This window comes from Schistocerca nitens, chromosome 1, assembly GCF_023898315.1.
Source record: "Schistocerca nitens isolate TAMUIC-IGC-003100 chromosome 1, iqSchNite1.1, whole genome shotgun sequence".
NCBI lineage: Eukaryota > Metazoa > Arthropoda > Insecta > Orthoptera > Acrididae > Schistocerca > Schistocerca nitens.
In genome coordinates, this window is record NC_064614.1 from 752,006,495 (window position 1) to 752,030,073 (window position 23,579).

The window sequence follows — 23,579 nt, forward strand, 5'->3', positions numbered from 1 at the left end:
ACACAAGGTCAGTATAAAACACTGTTCAGACCTGAGTAAAAGACATGTTTACTCTTTGTCCTAGAACACTCGAGTGTTTTAAGTGCCAGCATACATCCTGCAGAATAATGAGCACTTATCTCACTACAATTCAGTTGCCTTTTTTTAATGTTCCTTATTAAGCATCAATATCTTATTATTTATTATAAATATCTAGAAAGCACCACAGATGTGAAATGTCTCAATCCTTCAGAATGCCTTTATTTTCTTTGCACCGCTTAAGGATTTCTAAATCAGAACAACAATTCCAGTTTTTTGAAATTTACTCTGAACAAGAAGTTCTATGGTTCGTGTAATAAACTCTTAATGTGTTGCCTTTGCTTTATGTTTCAATCTTTGGAGTAACTCCAACCAGATTTAGTTATTTCAGGCTGTATTTACCCCGATTTATATTTTTTCGTTCGGCATCTTTTATAGTTGTGTTATAATCCTGCAACTCCATTTCTGATATGTTGCAAGCACACCTTCGTAAATACTTTAAGGTAAAATGTCATTTTCATAAATTTCTTACAACCACCATGAGTTGTGGTTGCATATTATTCAGATGATGGTATGTATACAATTTGCTCTCTAAGGCTAAAACAACCAATATATAATACAGGAAAGCTGCAAATTTCACACCAATTCACTTTCTTTCTAATACTGTCTTTTCTAGAATTTAATATCATGTCCACAGCGAGGTTATTAGGCAGAAAACATTAACACACACAAAACACATAACCTGTTGGTATGTTGAAGAATCATGTTTTACATCAAAGTGGAATGATACACAGCAAAAAGGAACCCCATAAATAAATTGGTTCAGTAGTGATTTCTATGTTGCTTTTGTTATGACTTCTACTACCATACAGTATCAATTTATTAACGCCTCTCTGCCCCACTCAAATGTTTCACATTTCCACATTTCCAGATAAAGTCTTCATAGAAAGGTATCACTAAGAATGATAATTCCACTGAATGTAGTAACTCACACAGCTCACATATTTTCAGATATAAGAATACTTCCAAATGAAACAACTAGGTCTAACGCATTCTTTTGGTTGGACTGATAGGATTCATTCTTTTTAGAACAATGTAATCCTCACAGGAACAATGCCAACAGATTATTGTGATAACACAGTAGTGAAAATTAAGTTTTACGTCACTTCTTACCTGCATCCTGGAGTCAATTCAGTGTCACTGAAGAAATGAAAGTCAGTCTCTGTGGAAGCATGCTGTATCCTTGAAAGCTCAGCCAAGTTACTGGCCGCTGCAACAAGTACACTATCAGGCTGTGCATCACTCACAGAAGTATGCGGATCTGGACTGCTGACCGTAATTGTTGGCTTTAACTGGCTTTTACGACATGTGTCACACTCTGAACAGTACACTGTTGTCACATCACTGTCCACAATAACACCTCCAAGGTGGCTGCATGTGACAGGTGGTTCAGCCTGAAATACAAGACTTCATCAACATGCAATCCATACGCCAAGAAACAATGAAATCAATGCCTCCATATTTTGTACAATGGGACCATGATGATATTGAATGCATCAATATAAGAAACGATTCCAGATGCAATTACAAAATATGACTTCATATTAGTCATCTTAAAATTTGCAATTGACTGCCTCCTATTACAGGATTATGCCACAATACTGAAAAATTTGTATGCAGGGATCACCGGTATATATTTAAAACATCCCTGTTGTGAAGCTTATTATTCTTATGAGCATAGGCTACTGCTGAAAAATCTAGTAACTATGTACTTCATTCCTTTCTGTTCCAAAAGTATGAATTATGGAAAGGGAAGTGCAAATATTTCCTTCTACGGTTGTATTTGTGAATATCTGTAACCGTTAACTGAAAATGGATTGACGTAAAATTTCATCAGCACATAACGCTATTGTAATGCTTTGGTTAGCATTCGGAACTTCTTAAATATACTAGCAAGAGGTCTGTATGTATGAACAACCTACGTATAATTCTAATTACTTTTGTGCTATTTTATCTTTGTCTAAATGTAAAGTCATACCAGAATATCATTTCTTAGGACATCAGTGACAAAGTACGCAAAATATGTTAAGTTACTGATTCGTACATCACCAAAGTTGGCAATTATTTTTATGAGTACCATCATCTGCAGAAAATTTACTGACCTGTTCATCGTGGCACGACTGTTCTGCAACATCGTCTTGGTCCTTCGCGTCCCGGCCCTCTGACAGTTCGGAATGATCTGTTTGACTGCTTGAGCCACCTCCTCCATTAGTCTTCTTCTGACCGGCCTTTTTCTTCAATGACTTCCTACGCTTCTTCCTCCTATTGTTTGAATTTACAGGTTTCAAACTGTCTTCGGATGGTGCGGAATTCTCTTTATGCGAATCCTTCCTTCCTGATAAGCTCTGAGAGGCAACAGCAACACTGTCATGCTGAGCGCCAGTGTCTCTACTTTCATCTAGCTCAAAATCTCCATCCACCGAAATCGGCCTAAACTCTCCTTGAACAATGCTAATTTTACGGACCTTTTCGGCTGAATCACTACTTTCATTCAGAGTTTCTGCACAAAAAGTCTTTGGCTGAATTAGTGAAGCACTATCAGGTAACTGAGACTCAGTAACTTCTTTGCCCGTGGCACTTTCGAAAGACCTTGTGTTGTCTTTTTGATCATCATCTGGGTGACTAGATACATCATCCATTACAAACGTAGTTTCATCATGTATACTGTCACTGCTGTGATGGACGTCGGTATCGGCTTCTGCTGCTGTCTCTTCATCGTGAAGCTCCCGACTTGCAAAATGTGGTGGGAAAAAATCTTGAGGTATCGGAGAGCAGGCTAAATGTGGTGGTATGTATTCATCCGATCCATTACCACTTGGAACTTCTTCAACAAAAAACGCCTCACCGCTCTCTCCCAATTTCATATGAATATCTTGCGGCTCTCCATTTATTTCAATGTCCACCTAAGAAAGTAGATATACTGATTAATCATCAAAAATCATTAGCACAAGCGCGTACGTTGAAACATCTTAAGAGTTACTGATAGTCAAACATTTTTGGCTATAAACTACATAATTCACATTTCAAAATACAACGAACACACCAAATTCACAGAAAATCCATCTTGCACCAAGCGTGTCATTGTTCTGCCACAGGAAAGAACAGCTACAAGAACAGCTGATATCTGTCATTTCAAAATGCGTACTACTAGCGGTAAAATGTAATTACTATTGTTACGTACGAGTTATTGTATATGACAATACGTACCACTTTTTCCCTGCTACGCAAAACCCCCAGTTTTCCGAAGCGAACATGAAATGGTGAACACGTAAAATTGCCATCGGGTTGTTCAACAACGACCACGTCAATTGCACCTGTTAGCGTTGCTGCGTTGATTTCATTGTAGAAGTCCCTGAAGTTGCTTATGAATTTTCCAATTGCATGCATGCTGTACATCACAACGTTTTCTTGTCGTCCTACTTCAGAATGCTTCTTGCAGCTTTTTATGCTCTCATTTCTAGAACCTGAAAATGTCGAAAGTAAATTTTGTAGCTTCAATTCATAATTACAGGGAGCTCCAAAATTAAGTGCTCCCGTTACGGATCATGATATTGTCTGACAGAAATAAAAAAAGCGTGTAAAAATAATTTAACTGCCATATCTCAAACTGACATTTGCATTTAACTTTCTTCCCGAATAGAGAATCAAAATACAGACAGCTTAATCAAGAACACTTACCGTTTCAGAAGACTGTCTCTTCCCCAGAAGTTTTTGTTCCCGATAATAGAGCATATGCTCAGGTCTTTGTTTCACACTGGCAGTCTTTAAATTCCCGTGCGTTGTGTCAACGGGATTCTTGTATCAAAGAGGATGCAAGTATATCTTCACAATAAAAAGCTGAATCTGTCAACTCTTCTGTGAGCACCTACCTACACCGACACCTCTCACTCGACTCTCTGCCGCCAAACACAGCTGATCACTGAGCGACGAGCCGCGTCACTAGCTGCGGTGCTGCCGCCTAGCGGCACTTCCGACAAGCGAGTTTGCGATTACAGCGCCTTGCTGAAACCTGTAACAAAAAATAACGTCCTGCCTCTTAGAAAAATATGAATGAGCATGTCCACGACGTACATGGAGAGCAACTCAAACAAATTAGAGATTGAAAAAGACCGTTTAAACGAATTACTTATCGACAGTGATGCATTTTGTGTCACAGGAACTGTGTATGAAACAATAGACACACTTTACTTTCAACTGTTCTACGATGTTTACAGAAGACAATAAAACAGAGACCCGTTCAATAATAGCAGCAGCAATTTTATTTGCGCCGCTATTTTCTTATGTCTGCCCTGGAATCAGTAATTTGCAGTAAGATTTTTGGCATAAAGATGGATTATTCCAGCCGCTTAGAGAACTGAAGAAATCTTTTCTATACATATCATTACCAGCGTAAGGAGTACATGTAAACTGTATAATCCGCGAACGAGTTATCTGACAGTCCGCACAAGGCTGCATGTTGTACTGCCTGTATTATCCTCTTGATCGCTGGCAGTCTGTTTCTTCCTTGAGAACATAACAGTTGGGACCGCGAATGTAAAGTGCCGACGTTTCCCTCCATTGAGCACTGCAATGTCAATTTGTTCGACGGAAAATAAAAATAAAAAAATCAATGTGAAATATGCCCTTCGCTGCATGGAATGTAGACAATGGCCAAACAGATTTTACGATGCGCTGAAATGAACTCATCTATTCGGAGAATTCGGTTTCTTTTTTTTTAAAATATTCTCTATTAAGTGGGACCTGAACGCACGGCGAAACAGCCCCATGCCAACACTGCACAATTACGCAGGCTCCTTTTGCCTTTACTCACATCCAAGTGGAAGACCCTTCTACGAGTGCGCAGTTCTGTATTATACTTAAATTTCGCAATAATAATAATAATAATAATAATAATAATAAAGGCGACACTCGAGGCGTAACTGCATGCATGACTGTGTGATTTCCACCTGTCACCCGGAAACGGTCGCATTTGGGAACTGTATGTGGATTTGATTTCGTCGGCTTAGGTAATAATGCTCTTAATAAACTTTCATTCCTTATTCCTAGACCGTATGTCCTATATTCCAACAAATGGTAGTATGAAACAATCAATCACAGGTCTAACGGGCCCATACATGAACGACCGATCGCAGCGATCCGTCGCTAGCAATAACACTCGCCTCGAAACCACCACACAGGAGCGATTTGGCAAACAATTTTAACCAATATTACGGGCCAAGGCACAGAAGAATTAAAGACTTTAGCTGCCAGTGAGTATTAATTTAAATCACTGGAGAAAGTTGGAAATTTATACCGGGTGGGATTCGAACCCGGGACTCCCGCTTACTAGACAGATGCGTTGACGACTATGCATTTTTTATTTTTATTTTATTTCAGTCTGTTCGTTGCGGACGTCCCATGTTATCCCTCGTAGATCGTCGATGAGCCAGTCACTCAGTCTTTTCTATTATTATTACAGAGGGCAGTTTAACCTTTGACCGAACACGCTGAGCTACCGCTCCGGCGGCCATTCGATCACAGTGGTCATCGCAATTGCACAAACTTCCTTAGTCGATTTCCCCTCGGACATAGTTCTCAGCTTATCCACCCACTACTGATGTAGTGCCGCTTGCCCATTATCCTCATTACTCGTGGCTTTTCGCAGATTCTCAGAAGAGTTCGAACTTGGTGTGTATCTGCACTTCGGGATCATAGGCCGTCCTCGTCTTATCTGGTGTTCGACACCATAAAAAAAATGGTTCAAATGGCTCTGAGCACTATGCGACTTAACATCTGAGGTCATCAGTCCCCTAGAACTTAGAACTAATTAAACCTAACTAACCTAAGGACATCACAGATATCCATGCCCGAGGCAGGATTCGAACCTGCGACCGTAGCAGTCGCGCGGTTCCGGACTGAAGCGCCTAGAACCGCTCGGCCACCGCGGCCGGCGTTCGACACCATATGCATAGTATTATGAACGCCACTGTGTACAGAAGTGCTGCTATGGGAAACGAACTGCTGAGTTTAGCAGCAGCGACGGTTGACCTCCGTATCCCCAAGAATTCCCACAAAAAATAAATTTGTAAAAACAGCAATTGTAATTTATTAAATTTGTTCTGAAAAGGTTTGCTTGGGAACTGCAGGATACTTTACCGACTGTATTAAATTCTTCACTGACGCCAAGGGGATTGTGTACGTCTTCTCAGTGGGTTAATACAAATCGTTTTTCTTTTTTGAATAAAATAAAATTGGACGTTTGACCACACCATTTTAAACACTAAAGCATCTAAATTACCGACGTTTCGACTGACTTGCTACTGTTGTCTTCAGGGCGTTTACCACTTTAGTACTGGCGGGAAGTTAGTGTTTTAAAATGACGCGGCCTAACAGCAAAATTATTTTAGTTAAAATGACGCTGGCCTTGGAAGCTTACGAACTCGTTTTTCATTTATTAGTCGTTAATAACTTTTTCGTTCATTAGTTTTATAATTTAACTGCAAGTATTTGCACAATTTGTTCTGCAAACTCGATATGTCTTGTAGATATGGGGCAACAGCAGAACTACTGACTGCCAGAACTTCGGTTATGAATTGTAGGAGGGAGAGTCAGGTTATATGAAATAATAAGGGACTTTAATATACCTGTATAACAGAATTGTCCTCAAGATTTAAATTTGTATGTCCATTAATACTGCTGCATGTAATTTTGTTTAGAAATTAAATGTTCAAATGTGCGTGAATTCCTAAGGGACCAAAATGCTGAGGTCATCGTTCCCTAGACTTACACACTACTTGAACTAACTTATGGTAAGAACATCACACACACCTACGCCCGAGGGAGGACTCGAACCTCCGACTGGAGGGGCCACGCACTCCGTGCATGGCGCCCTAAACCGCACGGCCACTCCGCGGGGCTTAGAAATTAAAATCCACAATAATGTGTGTAATGGTAGTTGTTTCACAAAGAAATCGAAATCTTCAGATGGATCCCAATGTATCGTGACAATTACCACAAACTTCCCATCAATTCAACTGCTACAGCACAAGCTTCAAAACGCCAATTACTTCAGAATCAGAGGGTGTAGTTTGTATTACTTCCTAATACAAATGGCAATTCCAACCTCAGCTTCACTTCTCAGAGTAGTTCGTGGTTCCTGAATAACTATAAATTCTAAAGTGACATTCTTACTCAACGTGGTCAAAGTGAAACTAAACAAAACTACACAACCGCGCCTAATAATTAGACAAACGAATCTCAGCCGAGCGGCCACATTGCCTCACATCTCTTACAATTCATCAGATTGCCTGGAATTTCCATGCGATCAGAGAGCGATCGCTGCAATTTTACGCGCGAACCACTGAGCGATCATGTGGCCATGCGACGGTTTCGCTGCGTGTTGTGTCCTTAATACAATCACGTTTTCACTTAAAAGATATTCCGTAATGGAAAACACACTGCCATGATTATAATGTGGTCTCAGGAGGGTCTGCTTCTTCTTTTTCTTACACCCACGCTCATTTACTCCATATTTCGACTTGCCACGAAACGTGAGATCTCTGCGAACAAAACAAAACATGCGGATAAAGACATGAAGAAGAAACAAACCTGTTCAATCGAGAGCACTACAAGAATGTCTGTCCAGAAACCTTGGTCGATCATTACTTTGAAAAACGGGTGCACAGTTTTTAACAGATTATCACCAACAAAGGATAGACAGTTGAATGTAACATTTTAGGCGAAGCAAACGCTTTATTGCAGCAGTAGCAACAAACCGGAAATGCCTTGTGTGTGATGGAACAATTTTCATACAGGAGACTTACCGCTGGTTCTACCAGAGGAAATGTATTGCAGAACATTTCAACATCGGCCTTCCAGTCCACATTTGTTACAGTAGCCATTCATACTTTAAAAATGGAAGGAGAAGACCGGCATTCAGCAATCACGTATTTTTGTGAGACTTCGAGTAGGCCTATATTAGTCTAAGAAAACTGTTACTTCGAACACGAACTGAAATTGTTAGGGTTCTGTAGAAAGGGAGATCGGTTAGAATATTGTACGGAAGTTTTGTCAATTTTATTAAATTTAATATCACTCCGTAGTATTAGGTTGGTGTGTAACTTCGTAGCGTTTTAGTTTCGCAAGTTGGTATTCCGATTGCCATGGGTTTATTCGGCGCTAGAAAAAGGAATGCCAGATGGAGAAATCGGAACATATCCAACATATTCTTCTGAGTTCAATAGAGGGCTGACAGCAGCGGAGGCAGCCAGAAACATTTGCGCCTCGTAGGAGGCTACTGCCATTGGACAGAGCACGGCAAGAAAATAGTTTTCTCGTTTTAAGGAGTATCATTAAGACATCAATGACTTTCCGCGATCAGGAAGACCTTCGGGATTTGAAGAAGATCGTTTAAACGCACGAATTCACAATGATCCACGTCACTGTATTCTAGAACTGGCAAATGTGATGAACTGTGATCGTTCCAACATCGCGCAGTATTTCTACGCAATAGGGAAGGTTAAAAAAATCGGGTGTATGGGTACCGCACGATCTAAGCCAAAATCACGAAAGTCACAGCGGATGATCATATGTGCATCTGTGCTTGCTCGTCATCGATTGGCTCGTAAACAACACCGATCATTCCTATCCTGTTTCGTTACTGGTGACGATAAATGACGTGTTTATGCTAACACAAGGAAAAGAAAGGAATGGTTAAGCCCAAACAAAGTAGCAACTCTCCGTACAAGGACCTCCGCGCATACATAAAATAATGTTATGGACCTGGTGGAACAGCAACGGAGTGGCGTGCTACGAATTGCTCCCCGAGGTATGACCACCACTGCTGACATATTGTCAACAACTGAGATTTCTTGCAGACGCCATCCAAGGGGAGACCATAATCCATGGCCTGCGAGGTCACCTGACCTGAATCCCCTTGATTATTTCCCATGGGAATGTCTCAAGTCATTTGTGTATGAGACCCCAGTGCTTACGTAGATGGAATTAGTTGCCAGAATTGTAGCTGCCTGTGATGTGATTCGAAACACACCATGGATATTTGTCAGGGTGCATCAGAATCTTGTTCGCCGATATCATGCTTTCATTGCGGTTGATGGCCGTTAGTTTCAGCACATTTTGTAAGATACAGTACAAATAGTACATTCATTACGCCAATGAAGGTATCTGCAGTTAACTGTAACGAATGTAAATGAAGTACACAGTACTGTGATTTGACTCCTATTACCTCCTTAAGCTGGCTTCTTCAACCCCAGGTTCCCCACCTCAAATTGTTCAGTGGAGCATCCTCTATGCCCTGTTAAATTTTTGTACGCACTTGCGGAAACACCCTGCGTACAGGAGGAGGACTGGGAAGTCATTCGGCACCCACCTTATTTACCCTATCTTGCGTCCTCAGATTTTTACCTTTTCCGCTCTCTATTGAACAACCATCAAGGAACTTCCTTTCCGGATAAAAATGCGTTCCGAATATGGTTCGACGAATTCTTCGCCTGAAGACCACGTGATTTCTACAGTCGCGGATAGAAAAGTTATCCCAGCGTTGACAGACTAAATAGTGAAGGAGAATATATGAGTATTATTGAGGGCTAAAGTCTCCGTTATGTGTATCTGTTGTGTTTATTAAATTTATGGAAAAACGCTGCGAACCTATGCACCAACCAAATGGGATGGATGAACATGGCTTGATGGTTGCTCGGATGAGTGGTAAGGACCTGTGTTCTAACCTAGATTCGTTACAAAAAATTTTCATACGTTTCATCCGTGGTAAATCTAACGATATTTTGCTGAAAAGGCCAGTCGCTCGCCTTAAACGACCGAGTCCAACAAGAACTGGATATATGAGACAATTCACAGAGTTCGTAGTTTGGTTGGAGATAGGGGAATACCTGTTCCAAATTGTAGTAAACCACGGCACCGTTCATCTCAGTCTTCACAGTGACAACTTTGCGAGGGAGGAAGCAATTTTCAGTTATAATTTTTATTGCATTTCATTTTAATTACAAATCAATGCATACTACCATAAATCCCATCCGAACAGTCCTCGGAAGGTCCAACGCTACTGACCGACCGCCGTGTCATCCTTAGTAACAGGCATCACTGGATGCCGAAGTGGAGGGGCATGTGCTCATCACATCGCTCTCCCGGCCGTTTTCATCTTTCGTGACCGGAACCGCTACTTCTCCATCAAGTAGCTCCCAATCGGCCTCACAAGGGCTGAGTGCACCCCGCTTGCCACAGCGTTCGGCAGACCCGGATGGTGACCCATTGAGGTGCTAGCTAAGCCCGACAGCGTGTAATTTCCGTGATCAGGTGGGAACCGGTGTTATTACCGCGGCAGGGCCGTTGGCGATGAATACTACACAGCAAGAATTAAATCAAAACTTCTTGTTCTGCAGATGATGTCTTCGTAGTATCAGATAACCAAGACAATCTATCAGAAAGCCGTCGCCAGTACAAAACAGAATGATGTAACTCCAACTTGATAAATTATTTGAGAACCAAGATACAATCATACTGTAATCCGAATAGTTTTTGGACCAATTATTAACTTCTGAAATATTGATAAATTTCTTGTATAAATATTAGCAGTAATATAACTAGATTTCTGATTAATGTCGAAGATTGCATTGTCGAAAAGAGTTGTGATTTCCTATAACCTCATAAATACTCTTCAGGATGTATCACAAATAACGTGTAAAGTAAAAAAAAGTAAAAATAAATGCTGTGCAGCTTTGTTGGAGGCATCAGCGCATCATCAATATTAAGAATTTGTTTAGGAAAACAACGGAAATGGAAGAGCGGGGATTTGAACGCCGATCTTCTCGAAAGCGAGACACGTATCTTAACCATTGTGTCACCTCACTTTCTAAAATATCGCCACTCACCTAACGACTTAACAGTCCTTAAACTGTATCAGGAAACCGAACGGTCTATGGCGCTGCAGTCATGGACTGTGCGGCTGATCCCGGCGGAGGTCCGAGTTCTCCCTCGGGCATGGGTGTGTTTGTCCTTAGGATAATTTAGGTTAAGTAGTGTGTAAGCTTAGGGACTGATGACTTTAGCAGTTAAGTCCCATAAGATTTCACACACTTTTTTTTTGTATCAGGAAATCTTAAATCATCGATAATGTCAAAGACACTGCAGGACGAGAATCAAAAGAAAAATTTGAGGATGAAATCTTTAAGACTAACTTGGTGCCGGTACAACGTCACACCCCAAGGACATTTTCTACACCGGTAGAAATTAGTAATGTTGTAGACAGGGAACTGGTAAACTAGTGAGAGTAAATTTTCAAGTACTGTGGCTTAACGTCAACTGCACCGTGAGAAACGTGGGGATGGGAAGTACTGACTCTAGTACTGGAGTGGAATTCTATAGACTTGTGTTTCGAAGACGTGTTGGTGGTTGTTGGCTTTGTTATAATCGACAGACTCTAAGTGAAGTTGAAGTTTCAAGGCGTCAATCTTGGCAATTGCATTTCCCAGCGTTGACATAAATAACATTAGTTTATTCGTGTAGCGAATTTAAAGACGCAGACCGCAGCAATGCAAGCCAACGCGCAATACATTATCCATAAATGGATTATCTACATAGAGTCCAGAAAAAAGCAACCTAGCAGTGTTTGCGGAGCCACAGATGCTACTAACCACGTTCTCTGCTGGTGTGTCCAGGTAACATGCTTTTGGTGACCAAAGGGAGACCGTAGCTTGAGGACAATCCTGTCATATGAATACCCACCTAATATAGTAACCGGCCACCACTAGAGCGTTAAGCGGAAGCAGTTGATTAACGAGTATATGTGAGCCCCATCTAGTCTGGCTGTGTAGAAGGCGCCGAGGGAGTCTGAGGTCGGTCGAGGGATGTGTTCATTTGGCTGATGCGCTACGAACGTACTGTTCCGCAGGAGATGAAAAAGCGGAGGAGACGAGCATTTGACGAAAGTCAGCAAACGAACTTGCTCACATATTTCAATATTGTCTACATGTAAGAGGAGGATCAAGAACTTTTATCCCTGTATGTGAACGTGTATTATTTTGACAATGGCGTAATGCCGCAACGTATAAGGAAGAAATAAAATAAATATTGCATGTTCAAGAAGAAAGTTTCATTACAAGGTTATTTATAAGTCACTACTATTTTAATTGTGCTAATGTTGTTCTTAATGTGATTCTTGAGAGCCATATTTTTCTTGTTGTGGACAAAAACACGTATTTCCCAGTTCTTGCGGTCTTCCGCTCACAGGCATCCGCAAGAGGGAGAAAGGGGGGGGGGTGGCAAATAGGGGCTAGGATATTAGAATACAATAAGTTTTTGGTGTCAACAATAATATTTAGTTATTGTGGCATATGTCTCGAAACCAGCCAACCCATTTATACCGAAAATGGCAATTTCAGAGTCTGCCTCCCTTCCCTAACGGATAAATTTCTTCTACGCCTGTTCAGTGGTTCCCAGTGCTCACTACATCATTCTATCTCACGTAAGAAGACAGGAAGCTAACACTTGGTTATGGGCAATAATACAGACGAATCACTATCGTCCCGTATGCGATATCATTCAGCATGGTTCTAGAATGCGATTGAAATCTCGTCAACTAGTCTGGATAACCGTCACGAGCCTGTTAACACTTTCATTCCTATGGTTGGCTGGATCTCAGAGTGGCCATATTCATATTAGCAAGGTTTCTTGTGAGTCTAAAACCCAACTATCAAATACCCGGCCTTTAATCTTCTTCTAGTCACTCGTCGAATCGAATAAAATGTGGGACAGGGATGACAACTGTTACTCTCTATAAATGGGGATGTCGATACCGTCCAAGACGTGACTGCAACGAGGTGGTGCCGACGGTGTCACATAGCGGTAACGTTGAGGATTGCCCGTTCCACGCTTTCGCAGGTCCCAAATTTCAAGGACAGACTGCAAAAGGGTAACTTTCAGCCAACCACTGGTACTGTACATGGTCCATACATGGGTTATCTACATAGAATCAAGAAAAAAAAGAGCAACCTAGCAGTGTTTGCGGAGCCACAGGTACGCCTAACCACGTCCTGCTGGGGCGTTCAGGTAATGTGGCTTTGGTGACAAAAGGGAGACAGTTGCTTGAGGACAATCCTGTCTACAACGCACTGTTTCTTGAATGATATGGCTCCAGTCTTCTCACAGACTGGAACTACTGCATGCGCAGGGCAAAAATGTGTGGTGCGTTGTGGAGGAGGAGACTGGCTCGATACCATGATAGGAATGGAGGGAAAAATTTTTGTAGACTATCACTTGTCTTCTTTTCTGAAACCGGGTTGTCTACGGATAGAAAGCCAGGTCTGAAACGGAGATTGATTCTTAAGTAGCTCGCCTATCATACAGCTCTTGAAACGGAAAATACTCCAGAAAAACCATCAGATTCTCGACCCTCCTGAAACTATTGTAAAAAGGAACTTGCACATACAATACTATAGCCACTGAAATTACTTATAATTATTGGGTTGGGTTGTTTTGGGGGAAGAGACCAGACAGCGAGGTCATCGGTCTCATCGGATTAGGGAAGGAAGTCGGCCGTGCCCTTTGAAAGGAACCATCCCAGCATTTGCCTGGAGCGATTTAGGGATATCACGGAAAACCTAAATCAGGATGGCCGGACGCGGGATTGAACCGTCGTCCTTCCGAATGCGAGTCCAGTGTGTTACCACTGCGCCACCTCGCTCGGTACTCTTATAATTATTCAGAAAACTGTCACTGTACTTGTCGCCACCTCCATAAATTTTTGAATGAGAAACGTATTACTGTCACAATTTTTTCTATAATTTTATGTAGAGGGTAGTTTCAATGGGTAGTTCTGATGGATAAATTGGCATTAGTTAACTTATAGCTAGTTGTCAGAAGAAACAAGTGTAGAGGAACGCGCACATCCGACAGTGTCGTCCGCCAGCAGGTAACTATGTAAGTCATTAGGATATGCAGGGCTACACTTACAATGTATCGACCATTAAACTGAATCTGTTGTGCCATCCTTATCTCGGGAAATTGTGATGACTAATCTATAGAAATAACATTTTAGAGCAGTTTTCGAATTAAAAGAAAGTAATGCAGCATTTCAGGTTTATAATTTAACCGAATAAATTTTACTACATAATTTATACTTTAATGAACTGACGAGATTAACAAAAAAAAAAAATTGAAATCATTATGGTATTCAAATCGTTATGAGCAACTGTGCTTAAAAAATCAGTATGTCGATTTAATAAATTACATATTGTAACTATACGCAGTCTTGTCTTTTTTTTTTTTTTTTTTTTACAAAAACGCAATCTAGCAGGAGGAATGTGTCAGCTAAGCAAACTTTATCTATATTTAATACATTACAATGATTGCCGAAAAATGAGCCTTAAAATGGACAACTGGTTTGTACTTAACTCCATACCAAATAAGTTGTCTTAAAATATCAGTTTCAGTACTGGGCGGGCCGGCCAGAGTGGCCGAGAGGTTCTAGGCGCTTCAGTCTGGAACCGCGCGACCGCTACGGTCGCAGGTTCGAATACTGCCTCGGGCATGGATGTGTGTGATGTCCTTAGGTTAGTTAGGTTTAAGTAGTTCTAAGTTCTAGGGGACTGATGATCTCCGATGTTAAGTCCCATAGTGCTCAGAGCCATTTGAACCATTCGAACCAATACTGGGCGAAGCCAAAATGTGAAGCCCACCTTCTAACAGTTTTTCGAAGCCTGTTCTTGATCAACTTCAGTTTCGATAGTGAACTTGGTCCACTAATTTTTGCGATAAGTGGCAGGGACGTTCTCAGAGCGACTCCGTATTAGAAAAATACCTTTGACGTTTCATGCGTCGTGCCTTCTGTACAATGAGGTACGAAAGGAATCGTTTCTGCGAAATCTATCTAATTTAAAACTTCCGAAATTTCGTAACCCATCCTTTTCGACTGTTATATGACGACAGTGCGCAACGCGTCGTTTGTTGTCGACAGGTGGCACAGACAATTTACCAAGTGAGACATGCCACAGCGCCATGTTGTTTTGGGCGCCCTTTTCGAACTGGTTCCTGTAGAATGCAGCAGCATTCCCATATATCACACGTTGTTCAACTATTGCCTCGGAGGAATTTCATTGGGACTGAAAGGTTCATAATATCTTCTCCCAGATGGAGCTCTAATGTAAAGCTGACATTGATAACCTCTATTAATGTTTAGTCGTTACAATTTCACAGTGGTTTGTTAATATTTTCGTATGTTTGTTTTATGACCTTCATTGCCAGAGACAGCAGTCACGTGTGTGAGAGTTGCGTTTGCGTGAGAGTGCGTGTGTGTGTGTGTGTGTGTGTGTGTGTGTCGTCTATTTTTTACGAAGGCCTTAACTGGCAGAGAGCTTATTTATGACAGCCTTTCTTTTGTGACTATCTGCGACTCAACATATGCGCTATATAGTGAGTGGCAACTTCGCTTCTCATAATATTGTTGTATGACCTATTTTGCCTTACTTTAGCCACGTACAAAATAAAACCTATTGACAAAATAGCACCAACGTCGGCGTGTTACAGCCAAGTCGGAAAACAAACAGCTTAGGTGAGGTTCCCTTTGCTGGGCACCGATACTATCTGGAGTGACGCCCATACTATGCGACTGCGCGACGCGCACGCAGGTTGCGTCGGCCGGACCTCTCGGAAGCGCGCTACCTGAAGGCGCCGGCGCACCACCGCAGAGAGAGCGACCGAGGGAGCGAGCCGTCCTCGCGCCTGGTTGGCGGGCGTCGTCGCCTGACATCGCGCCACAGCCTGGCCTGATCTGGCGCCACACGCCTTAACGCATACGTCACCGTCACCCCACACCTGGCCCTCCCTCTCCCGCAAACAGCTCCTCCGTTCCGACGCATCGTCCCAAGGACCGCAGTCTGCGGGTCAGTCATCCGTGCTGTTTTGTGTTTAGCAATGCTGTGTGTAGTGCCGAGCTGGGCGCTGCCTAAGGTACAGAAGCTGCCCTGCACGTGCAGTGTTCGCTAGGTACGCACCGTATCTATCGCGTCGTAGGCAGCGCGCTATGTATTTGCGAATACTACCTCCGCGAACACTGCAAAAATGAGACGTTTCAGCGCTGATCCGTATCGACCAGCGGTCACCCGCGGAGACATTGTCCAAGGTAGAAACAAGGAAAGTAATGGGAAAATATAGAAAATGGTGGACATGCACTGAGGAGACAAAAGTCACTGGATAGCGATATGCATATACATATACACAGATGGCGGTAGTAAAGCGTAGACAAGGTATAAAAGGGAATGCATTGGCGATGATTCACGTGAAAAGGTTTCCGACGTGATTATGACCGCACGTTTGGAATTAACTGACTTTGAACGAACAATGGTAGTTGGAGTTAGATGCATGGGACATTCCATTTCGGAAATCGTTAGGGATTTCAATATTCCGAGATCCACAGAGTCAAGAGTGTGCCGAGAATACCAAACTTCTGCCGTTACCTCTCACCACGTGCGTCGCAGTAGCCAACGGCAATTTGCGTAGAATTGCCACAGCTAACAGATGAGCAAGACTGCGTGAAATAACCGCAGAAATCAATGTGGGACGCATGACGAGCGTATCCGTTAGGACGACAATGAGGCGAAATTTGGCGTTAATGGGCTGTGCCAGTAGACGACCGATGAGACAGCCTTTGCTGACAACACATTATTTGCAACGTCTCTCATGGGCTCGTGACTATATCGATTGCACCCTAGATAATTGGAAAACCGTGGCCTGGTCAAAAAAGAAAAAAAAGGTTCAAACGGCTCTGAGCACTATGGGACTTAACTTCTTTGGTCATCAGTCCCCTAGAACTTAGAACTACTTAAACCTAACTAACCTAAGGACATCACATACATCCATGCCCGAGGCAGGATTCGAACCTGCGACGTAGCGGTCGCGCAGTTCCAGACTGTGGCGCCTAGAATCGCTCGGCCACTCTGGCCGCCCGTGGCCTGGTCAGATAAGTCCCAATTTCAGTTGGTAAGAGATGATGGTAGGGCTAGAGTGTGGCGTAGACCCCACGAAATCATGGACCCAAACTGCCAACAAGGCACTGTGCAAGCTGGTGGTGGCCCCATATTGGCGTGCGCTGTGTTTACATGAAAGGACTGGGTCCTCTCACCCAACGGAACCGATCATTAACTGGAAATGGTTATGTTCGAATACTTCGAGATCATTTGCAGCCATTCATGGAATTTATGTTCCCAAACAACGTTGGAATTTTTATGGATGACAGTGCATTATGTCACAGGGCCACAGTTGTTTGCGATTGGTTTGAAGAACATTCTGGACCGTTCGCGCGAATGATTTGGCCACGCAGATCGCCTGAAATGAATCCCTTCGAACATTTATGGGACATAACCGAACACGGGGTTCTGGATTCGATTCCCGGTCCGGTTGGGGATTTTCTCTGACCGGTGACTGGGTGTTTGTGCTGTCCCCATCATTTCATCATCATTCGTGAACGTGGCTAAAATTGGGCTGTGTAAAGATTGGGACATTGTACGTGCGCTGATGACTGCTCAGTTGAGCGCCCCACAAACCAAACATCATCATCTTCATATAATCGAGATGTCAGTTCGTGCAGAAAATCCCGCGCCGGCAAGAGTTTTCCAATTATGGGCGGCTATAGAGGGCAGCATATTTCTCAGTATTTCTCCAGGGACTAGCAACGACTTGTTGAGTCCATGCCACGTCGAGCTGCTGCCCTATACCGGGCAAAAGGAGGTCCGTCACGATATTAGGAGGTATCCCATGACTTTTGTCACCTCAGTGTAAGAAAATTAATGGGCTTCACTTTTTATTGTTCAGATATTATCACAACACCAGAAGGTACAAACCTACAGCTCCTAAATTCTTAACTTGAAATATGTTAGCACAAATGACATTTTCTTTGATCTTATTATTACTTTCTTTAGAAACTTTCTACATACATTTAATTGCTGATAGATTCAGTTAAACTGCAAATATCCATTTAGTTTCTCATTTGATTTTTTCTACAATAAATCGTCTAATGTTCAGTTCGAAGTGACTTTTTGCTTTGGGGAAACCAAGCTATTTCTGAAACTTATTAGTGGAGGAGCTCATGCGGGTGTTGCCAGATTTTCATGTGCAGTGCCTGAGCGCAAAGTGTAAACATTGCGCAAGGCGCGAGCACTGCATAATCTTACACCAATGACGCTCCTAGAAGTCACCAGGGACGAACCGTTAGGTCATTCGAACAGGGAAGGTTGTCCCTAACTAAATGAAGAAAAGGCACTCGCTTTGAAGAATGATAGTATTAGTGATTCTGAACAAAAAACGCTATGTCCTATTCCTAACAGTTTCCGCGGAAACTAATGGAAACAATGGGGAACACGACATACGAAGGCGATGGTAATGAAATATTGTCATCTAAAGTTTTGCTTAATTGTGTACATTTCCTCACAAAAGATGTTCAAAAAGTCCACCGTCAACTGCAATGGATTTTGCAGCTATTGTAGAGAATTGCTGTGTTGCTTGCCTGAACTCATTTGTGCGGAACACTGATATCCACATTTTCTGTTCACTGATGAGTCAACAAGCATCAATAACACGCGCAACTCTCACCTGTGGGCAGATGAAAATCTGCATGCTACAGTGGAAACAAATTTTCAACGACGTTTTTCAGTGGACGTGTGATGCGGTATTATTGATGACCGACTCATTGGTCCAGTTGTTTTAGATAACCGTCTCAAAGGAGTACAGTATCTTGATTTGCTTCAGAATGTGTTACCGGAATACTTTGAGACTATCCCTTTGGCAACACGACGTCGTTATGTACTTTCAGTACCACTGAAGCCAGTGTGTTTAAAACAGCTGTATGTCGGATTCGGTTAAGAAAAGGTCACATTTTCATTTGAAGATTTTTTTGTTCAGAATCACCAATACTATCATCCCTCAAAGCCTATACCTTTCCTCCTGATTCGCCCTGCATATAAAGATCCCAGCATTCGCTGAGGCGATTTAGTGAAGCACAAATATCATCAATCTAGATGGTTAAATGAGAGGCTGAACTTCGCCGCTCCAGATTGTGAATCCCGTTATAACGTATTATTACCTAACCTGTAGAGAAAGGCTTTCGTAGTATTAGTTACTTACACAAAGAGTATTTTAAATGCAACATTTGTTCAGCGCGAGCGTGTGTAATGTTCCTAAATGTTAACGAGACAAGAAATAACTGAAGAAACGGTCTTCCCAAGCTCTGAGTTACTTACAAAGACAGTGAAATGCGCCACAGTTTTTTGTTTACTATTAATACGATGTAGCGACTTTCTTCGCTTCCTCAAAGAGAGCGCAAACAAAAGCAATAGTTGGCAGTCATCGGATCTACTACTCACGTGTAGCTGACTGGTTCTTAACGAGTGCCATCCGACAACTGGATCGCTGAGTCCTGGCCGCACTTTGACTACAGCGGGCAACAGTGCGTTCTGTTTGGTTCTGCCTGCCGCGCAGTCCGCTCTCTGACTGACGAGGAGAACACCGTTTCCCAGAAACTTCGCTCAGTAGAAGAGGAGTCAAAATAAGTGAACACATGTCTGGACTTACCCGTAGATACTCGAGGGTTTCTGGAAATAAAACAGACGGTCAAAGATTTCGATGTATTTCCGAGGTACTTTATGCGCCTTTTACCGCGCAGTATTCTCAAAAAAAAAAAAAAAAAAAAAAAAAAAAATGGTTCAAATGGCTCTGAGCACTATGGGACTTAACATCTGAGGTCATCAGTCCCCTAGAACTTAGAACTACTTAAACCTAACTAACCTAAGGACATCACACACATCCATGCCCGAGGCAGGATTCGAACCTGCGACCGTAGCGGTCGCGCGGTTCCAGACTGAACAGTATTCTCAGATGAAATGGTGTCTCAGCGGTTAGCGTCGCGGCATCTTAACTTTGCGCCCCGCATTCGAAACCCGATTACTGTTTTTATTTAGTTTATTTTTATTGTTTTCATTTGTCCACCCATGTCCGTAGAAGGTTACTACACGAATGTTTCTTATCAAATTAGGGGATACAAGGGCGTTGTATTAATTGTAAAATTACAACTGGATTCCACAATAAGTGTCTCACACTTATTATAAATGTGTGTACGGTATGTTGAAGGGTTACAGTCTCTTTAAATTCTCATATCCTGATATTTTGTTCACATATCAATTCTTATATTTTATTCATATGTTTATTCTTCAGCGAGTTTTGATGCGCTCCGTTTCATGATACCGATCATAGAAACAATCGAAACACAGATATTTCAACACTACGAGCATCGCGGGAAGGCTCTTTGCCACAGTGACATATTTTCGTATGCGTCTCACTCGCGAAAGAAACTTCGTTAACACTGGTTCACATTTGGCACGTTGGCAATAATTTCGCTGCAAACCATGCTTAACGGATCACTTTTCCGAAAATTGGCGCTTGCAGTTGATAATGAATCAAGATACACTAGACGAAGTTAACGGTAAACAATTTCAAATAATCTTCTCCTTTAAAAAAAAAAATCCTTCGTCTGACATATATGTAGTACACGATTAAGGACAACGTTATACCAATATACACAGCAAAACATTCGTTTAGTAATCTTCTACGGACATGGATACATAAATGAAAAGCAAAAATAAAAGTAATAATTAGGGTTTGAAAATAGGACGCAAAATTAAGAGGCCGCGATGCTAACCGCTGTACTACCATTCTGTCTGAAGATATCACGCGATAAAACACACACAAAGTACCTCGAAAATACCTCGAAATCTTTGATTGTCTTTATTTAAGAAACGGTCGAGTATCTACGGATAAGCAGAGACAAGTTTTCGCTTATTTTGACCCCTGTCCTACAGAGCGGGTTAAGGCACTTGTGCTCTCTCCGTGAGCCTTCGAAGCCACGTACTGTATAGCACGCTGTGGAGGCTCAAGTTGCTGGCCGCTCAGCCTTCGCGGTAGCCTCGCTGCCAGTGACATCGCCGAGCCCGTGGGAGGCAGCCCCGCCGTGCACTCCCGAGAAGGTCGGGTCCTCGCGTGTTCACTTACCACCGTATTCCTTATTGTCAGCAGCGCTAGAAAAGCCTTTGGAAACACTGTACTTAGAGCCGGAAGAGAGCATGGACGAACTTTCTGGTGCAGAGCTTCAATAACATTTCATAGTTTAACTAAAGAAAATGGTTGTTAGCAAAACGTACCTAATACGTGTTTAGTCTACATTTCAAAGTCTGACGACAACATTCACTACACTTTGCTCTCTTAAGCTCAAACACAGTGTGAACCAAGGCACACTCAACGATTGGTTGCTGGTTGCATTTTATATCCTCTCTAATTCGGTCATAATCAACTATTTTGCTGACCAAACACCAAACTCACCCCCGGTTGACCCCCCAGGGAACGTCTCACACCAGACGAGTGTAACCCCTATGTTTGCGTGGTAGAGTAATGGTGGTGTACGCGTACGTGGAGAACTTGTTAGCGCAGCAATCGCCGCCATAGTGTAGCTGAGGCGGAATAAGAGGAACCAGCAGAAGTTCATTAGGGTTAAATGAGATGGCCGTGGTGGCCAAGACATTGTCCCACTACGTCCAATCCAAGCCGGTACATTCCTACGGGCATACGCCGCAATTTCACGATGATAGTGTGGTGACGCGCCATCTTCCTGAAAAATAAATTCTTTGCCTATGTCGTATTGTAACGGAGACATTAGATAATGTTCAATCATGTCCAGGTATGACAGGTCAGTTAGTGTTCTCTCTGCAAAAAAGGACCGTAAATGTTGTTATTTCGATTACGTGACGTGGTTTCTGCTTACTCCATATCCGAATGTCGTGGCGATCCACTTTACCACATGTTAAGACAGTGGCTTCGTCACTGAACACACTTTTATTAAGAAAATCGTCTTGAGTCTGCATTTTGTTACACATTTCTACACTTCTTTGTCACTTTCTCTTAAAGCTTGCAACAGTTCCAACCTTCAGGGTTTGTATGACAGGCGCTTCCGTAATACCTTCCACACTGCACCACTACGCACGATCAATTCTCGGCTGGCATGTCTCTTGGATTTACCCGGACTACCAGTGTAAGACTGCCGAACTTGTTAACTGCTTCGAGACTGCTGGCCGACCTGAGCTGGCGTCCTACGTGATACACAGCCAGTTAGGTCAACGATTGTACCAATTAATAATAGTTTGTCTCTGAGATGGTGGCTTGCGATATTTATCCCTGAACTGTAGTAGCGGATTTTGATTTATGAAATCATAATCAACACTGCGCGCGCTCTGCACCGTTATACGACTCCATGATGACTGTTGCAATAACAAATTTATGCATGCCACCTAGCGGGAACATCGAGAACTAACGATGTTAGGTGGAATTAAAACTTGAAAATATGCTGCACTCAGTACTGCATCTAACATTTCTGTAACTTATTTACGCTTTTCACAATTAAAGGTTACTTTTGTATCAATTACTTTATCTTGCTACAAGGTGGAATCGTTTTCCCATGGCTACCTTTCCCAAGGACCCTAATAATTATGATTGAATGTCTTCTACTCCAAGAGACGTCAATCGAATGAGGTCTTGCAGTACTCACTCAGATTCTTCTCGCAGTATTAAATATTCCACCTACTTCATCAACTCCCTCTTCTCTTTCTGTAATATTGTCATCAAGTTCATTTCCCTTGTATAGTCCTCCTATATATTTCACTGGAAATACGCCGTAATTACGAATTGGGCTACGTTTTTTGTTGTTATTCTAGCTCAAATAACGTAAACAGTGGGGCACACCAAAAACTAAATTCAGTTTTAATGTTTTCTAGACTATTTCCTTTACATTCATTTACTCTTTAGCTCATATATTTCAATTGTCTTACAACTGCACTATCAAAGATAACGTTTATTCTGTTTTTTCACCATATTTTCTTTCTATAACGTCTATAACAAAATTGAAACTTCCTGGCAGATTAAAACTGTGTGCCCGACCGAGACTCGAACTCGGGACCTTTGCCTTTCGCGGGCAAGTGCTCTACCAACTGAGCTACCGAAGCACGACTCACGCCCGGCCTCACAGCTTTACTTCTGCTAGTACCTCGTCTCCTACCTTCCAAACTTTACAGAAGCTCTCCTGCGAACCTTGCAGAACTAGCACTCCTGAAAGAAAGGAGAGTGAAAATCTCATTCTGGAAACATCCCCCAGGCTGTGGCTAAGCCATGTCTCCGCAATATCCTTTCTTTCAGGAGTGCTAGTTGTGCTAGGTTCGCAGGAGAGCTTCTGTAAAGTTTGGAAGGTAGGAGACGAGATACTGGCAAAAGTAAAGCTGTGAGGCCGGGCGTGAATTGTGCTTCGGTAGCTCAGTTGGTAGAGCACTTGCCCGCGTTAGGCAAAGGTCCCGAGTTCGAGTCTCGGTCGGGCACACAGTTTTAATCTGCCAGGAAGTTTCATATCAGCGTACACTCCGCTGCAGAGTGAAAATCTCATTCTATAACAAAATTGTTCACCAGTA

At 42.4% G+C, this 23,579-nt stretch overlaps 1 protein-coding gene across 7 annotated transcripts in view; it reads right to left on the bottom strand.

Moving 5' to 3' along the window:
• Positions 1 to 23,579, bottom strand: part of LOC126260677 (phosphatidate phosphatase LPIN2) — a 326,438-nt gene that overhangs the window by 26,801 nt on the left and 276,058 nt on the right. For 6 of the 7 annotated variants that reach the window (XR_007546646.1, XM_049958020.1, XM_049958040.1 and 3 more), the window contains 4 exons: positions 3,757 to 4,087; positions 3,286 to 3,542; positions 2,181 to 2,981; positions 1,192 to 1,472 (listed from right to left, as the gene is read on the bottom strand). Coding sequence is in view for 6 of the 7 variants with exons in the window: in XM_049958020.1 (XP_049813977.1) it covers positions 1,192 to 1,472; positions 2,181 to 2,981; positions 3,286 to 3,474 (1,271 nt within the window). In the remaining variant the exon portion in view is untranslated. The remainder of the gene's footprint in view (positions 1 to 1,191; positions 1,473 to 2,180; positions 2,982 to 3,285; positions 3,543 to 3,756; positions 4,088 to 23,579) is intronic. The other variant, XM_049958027.1, reaches the window with a different exon arrangement.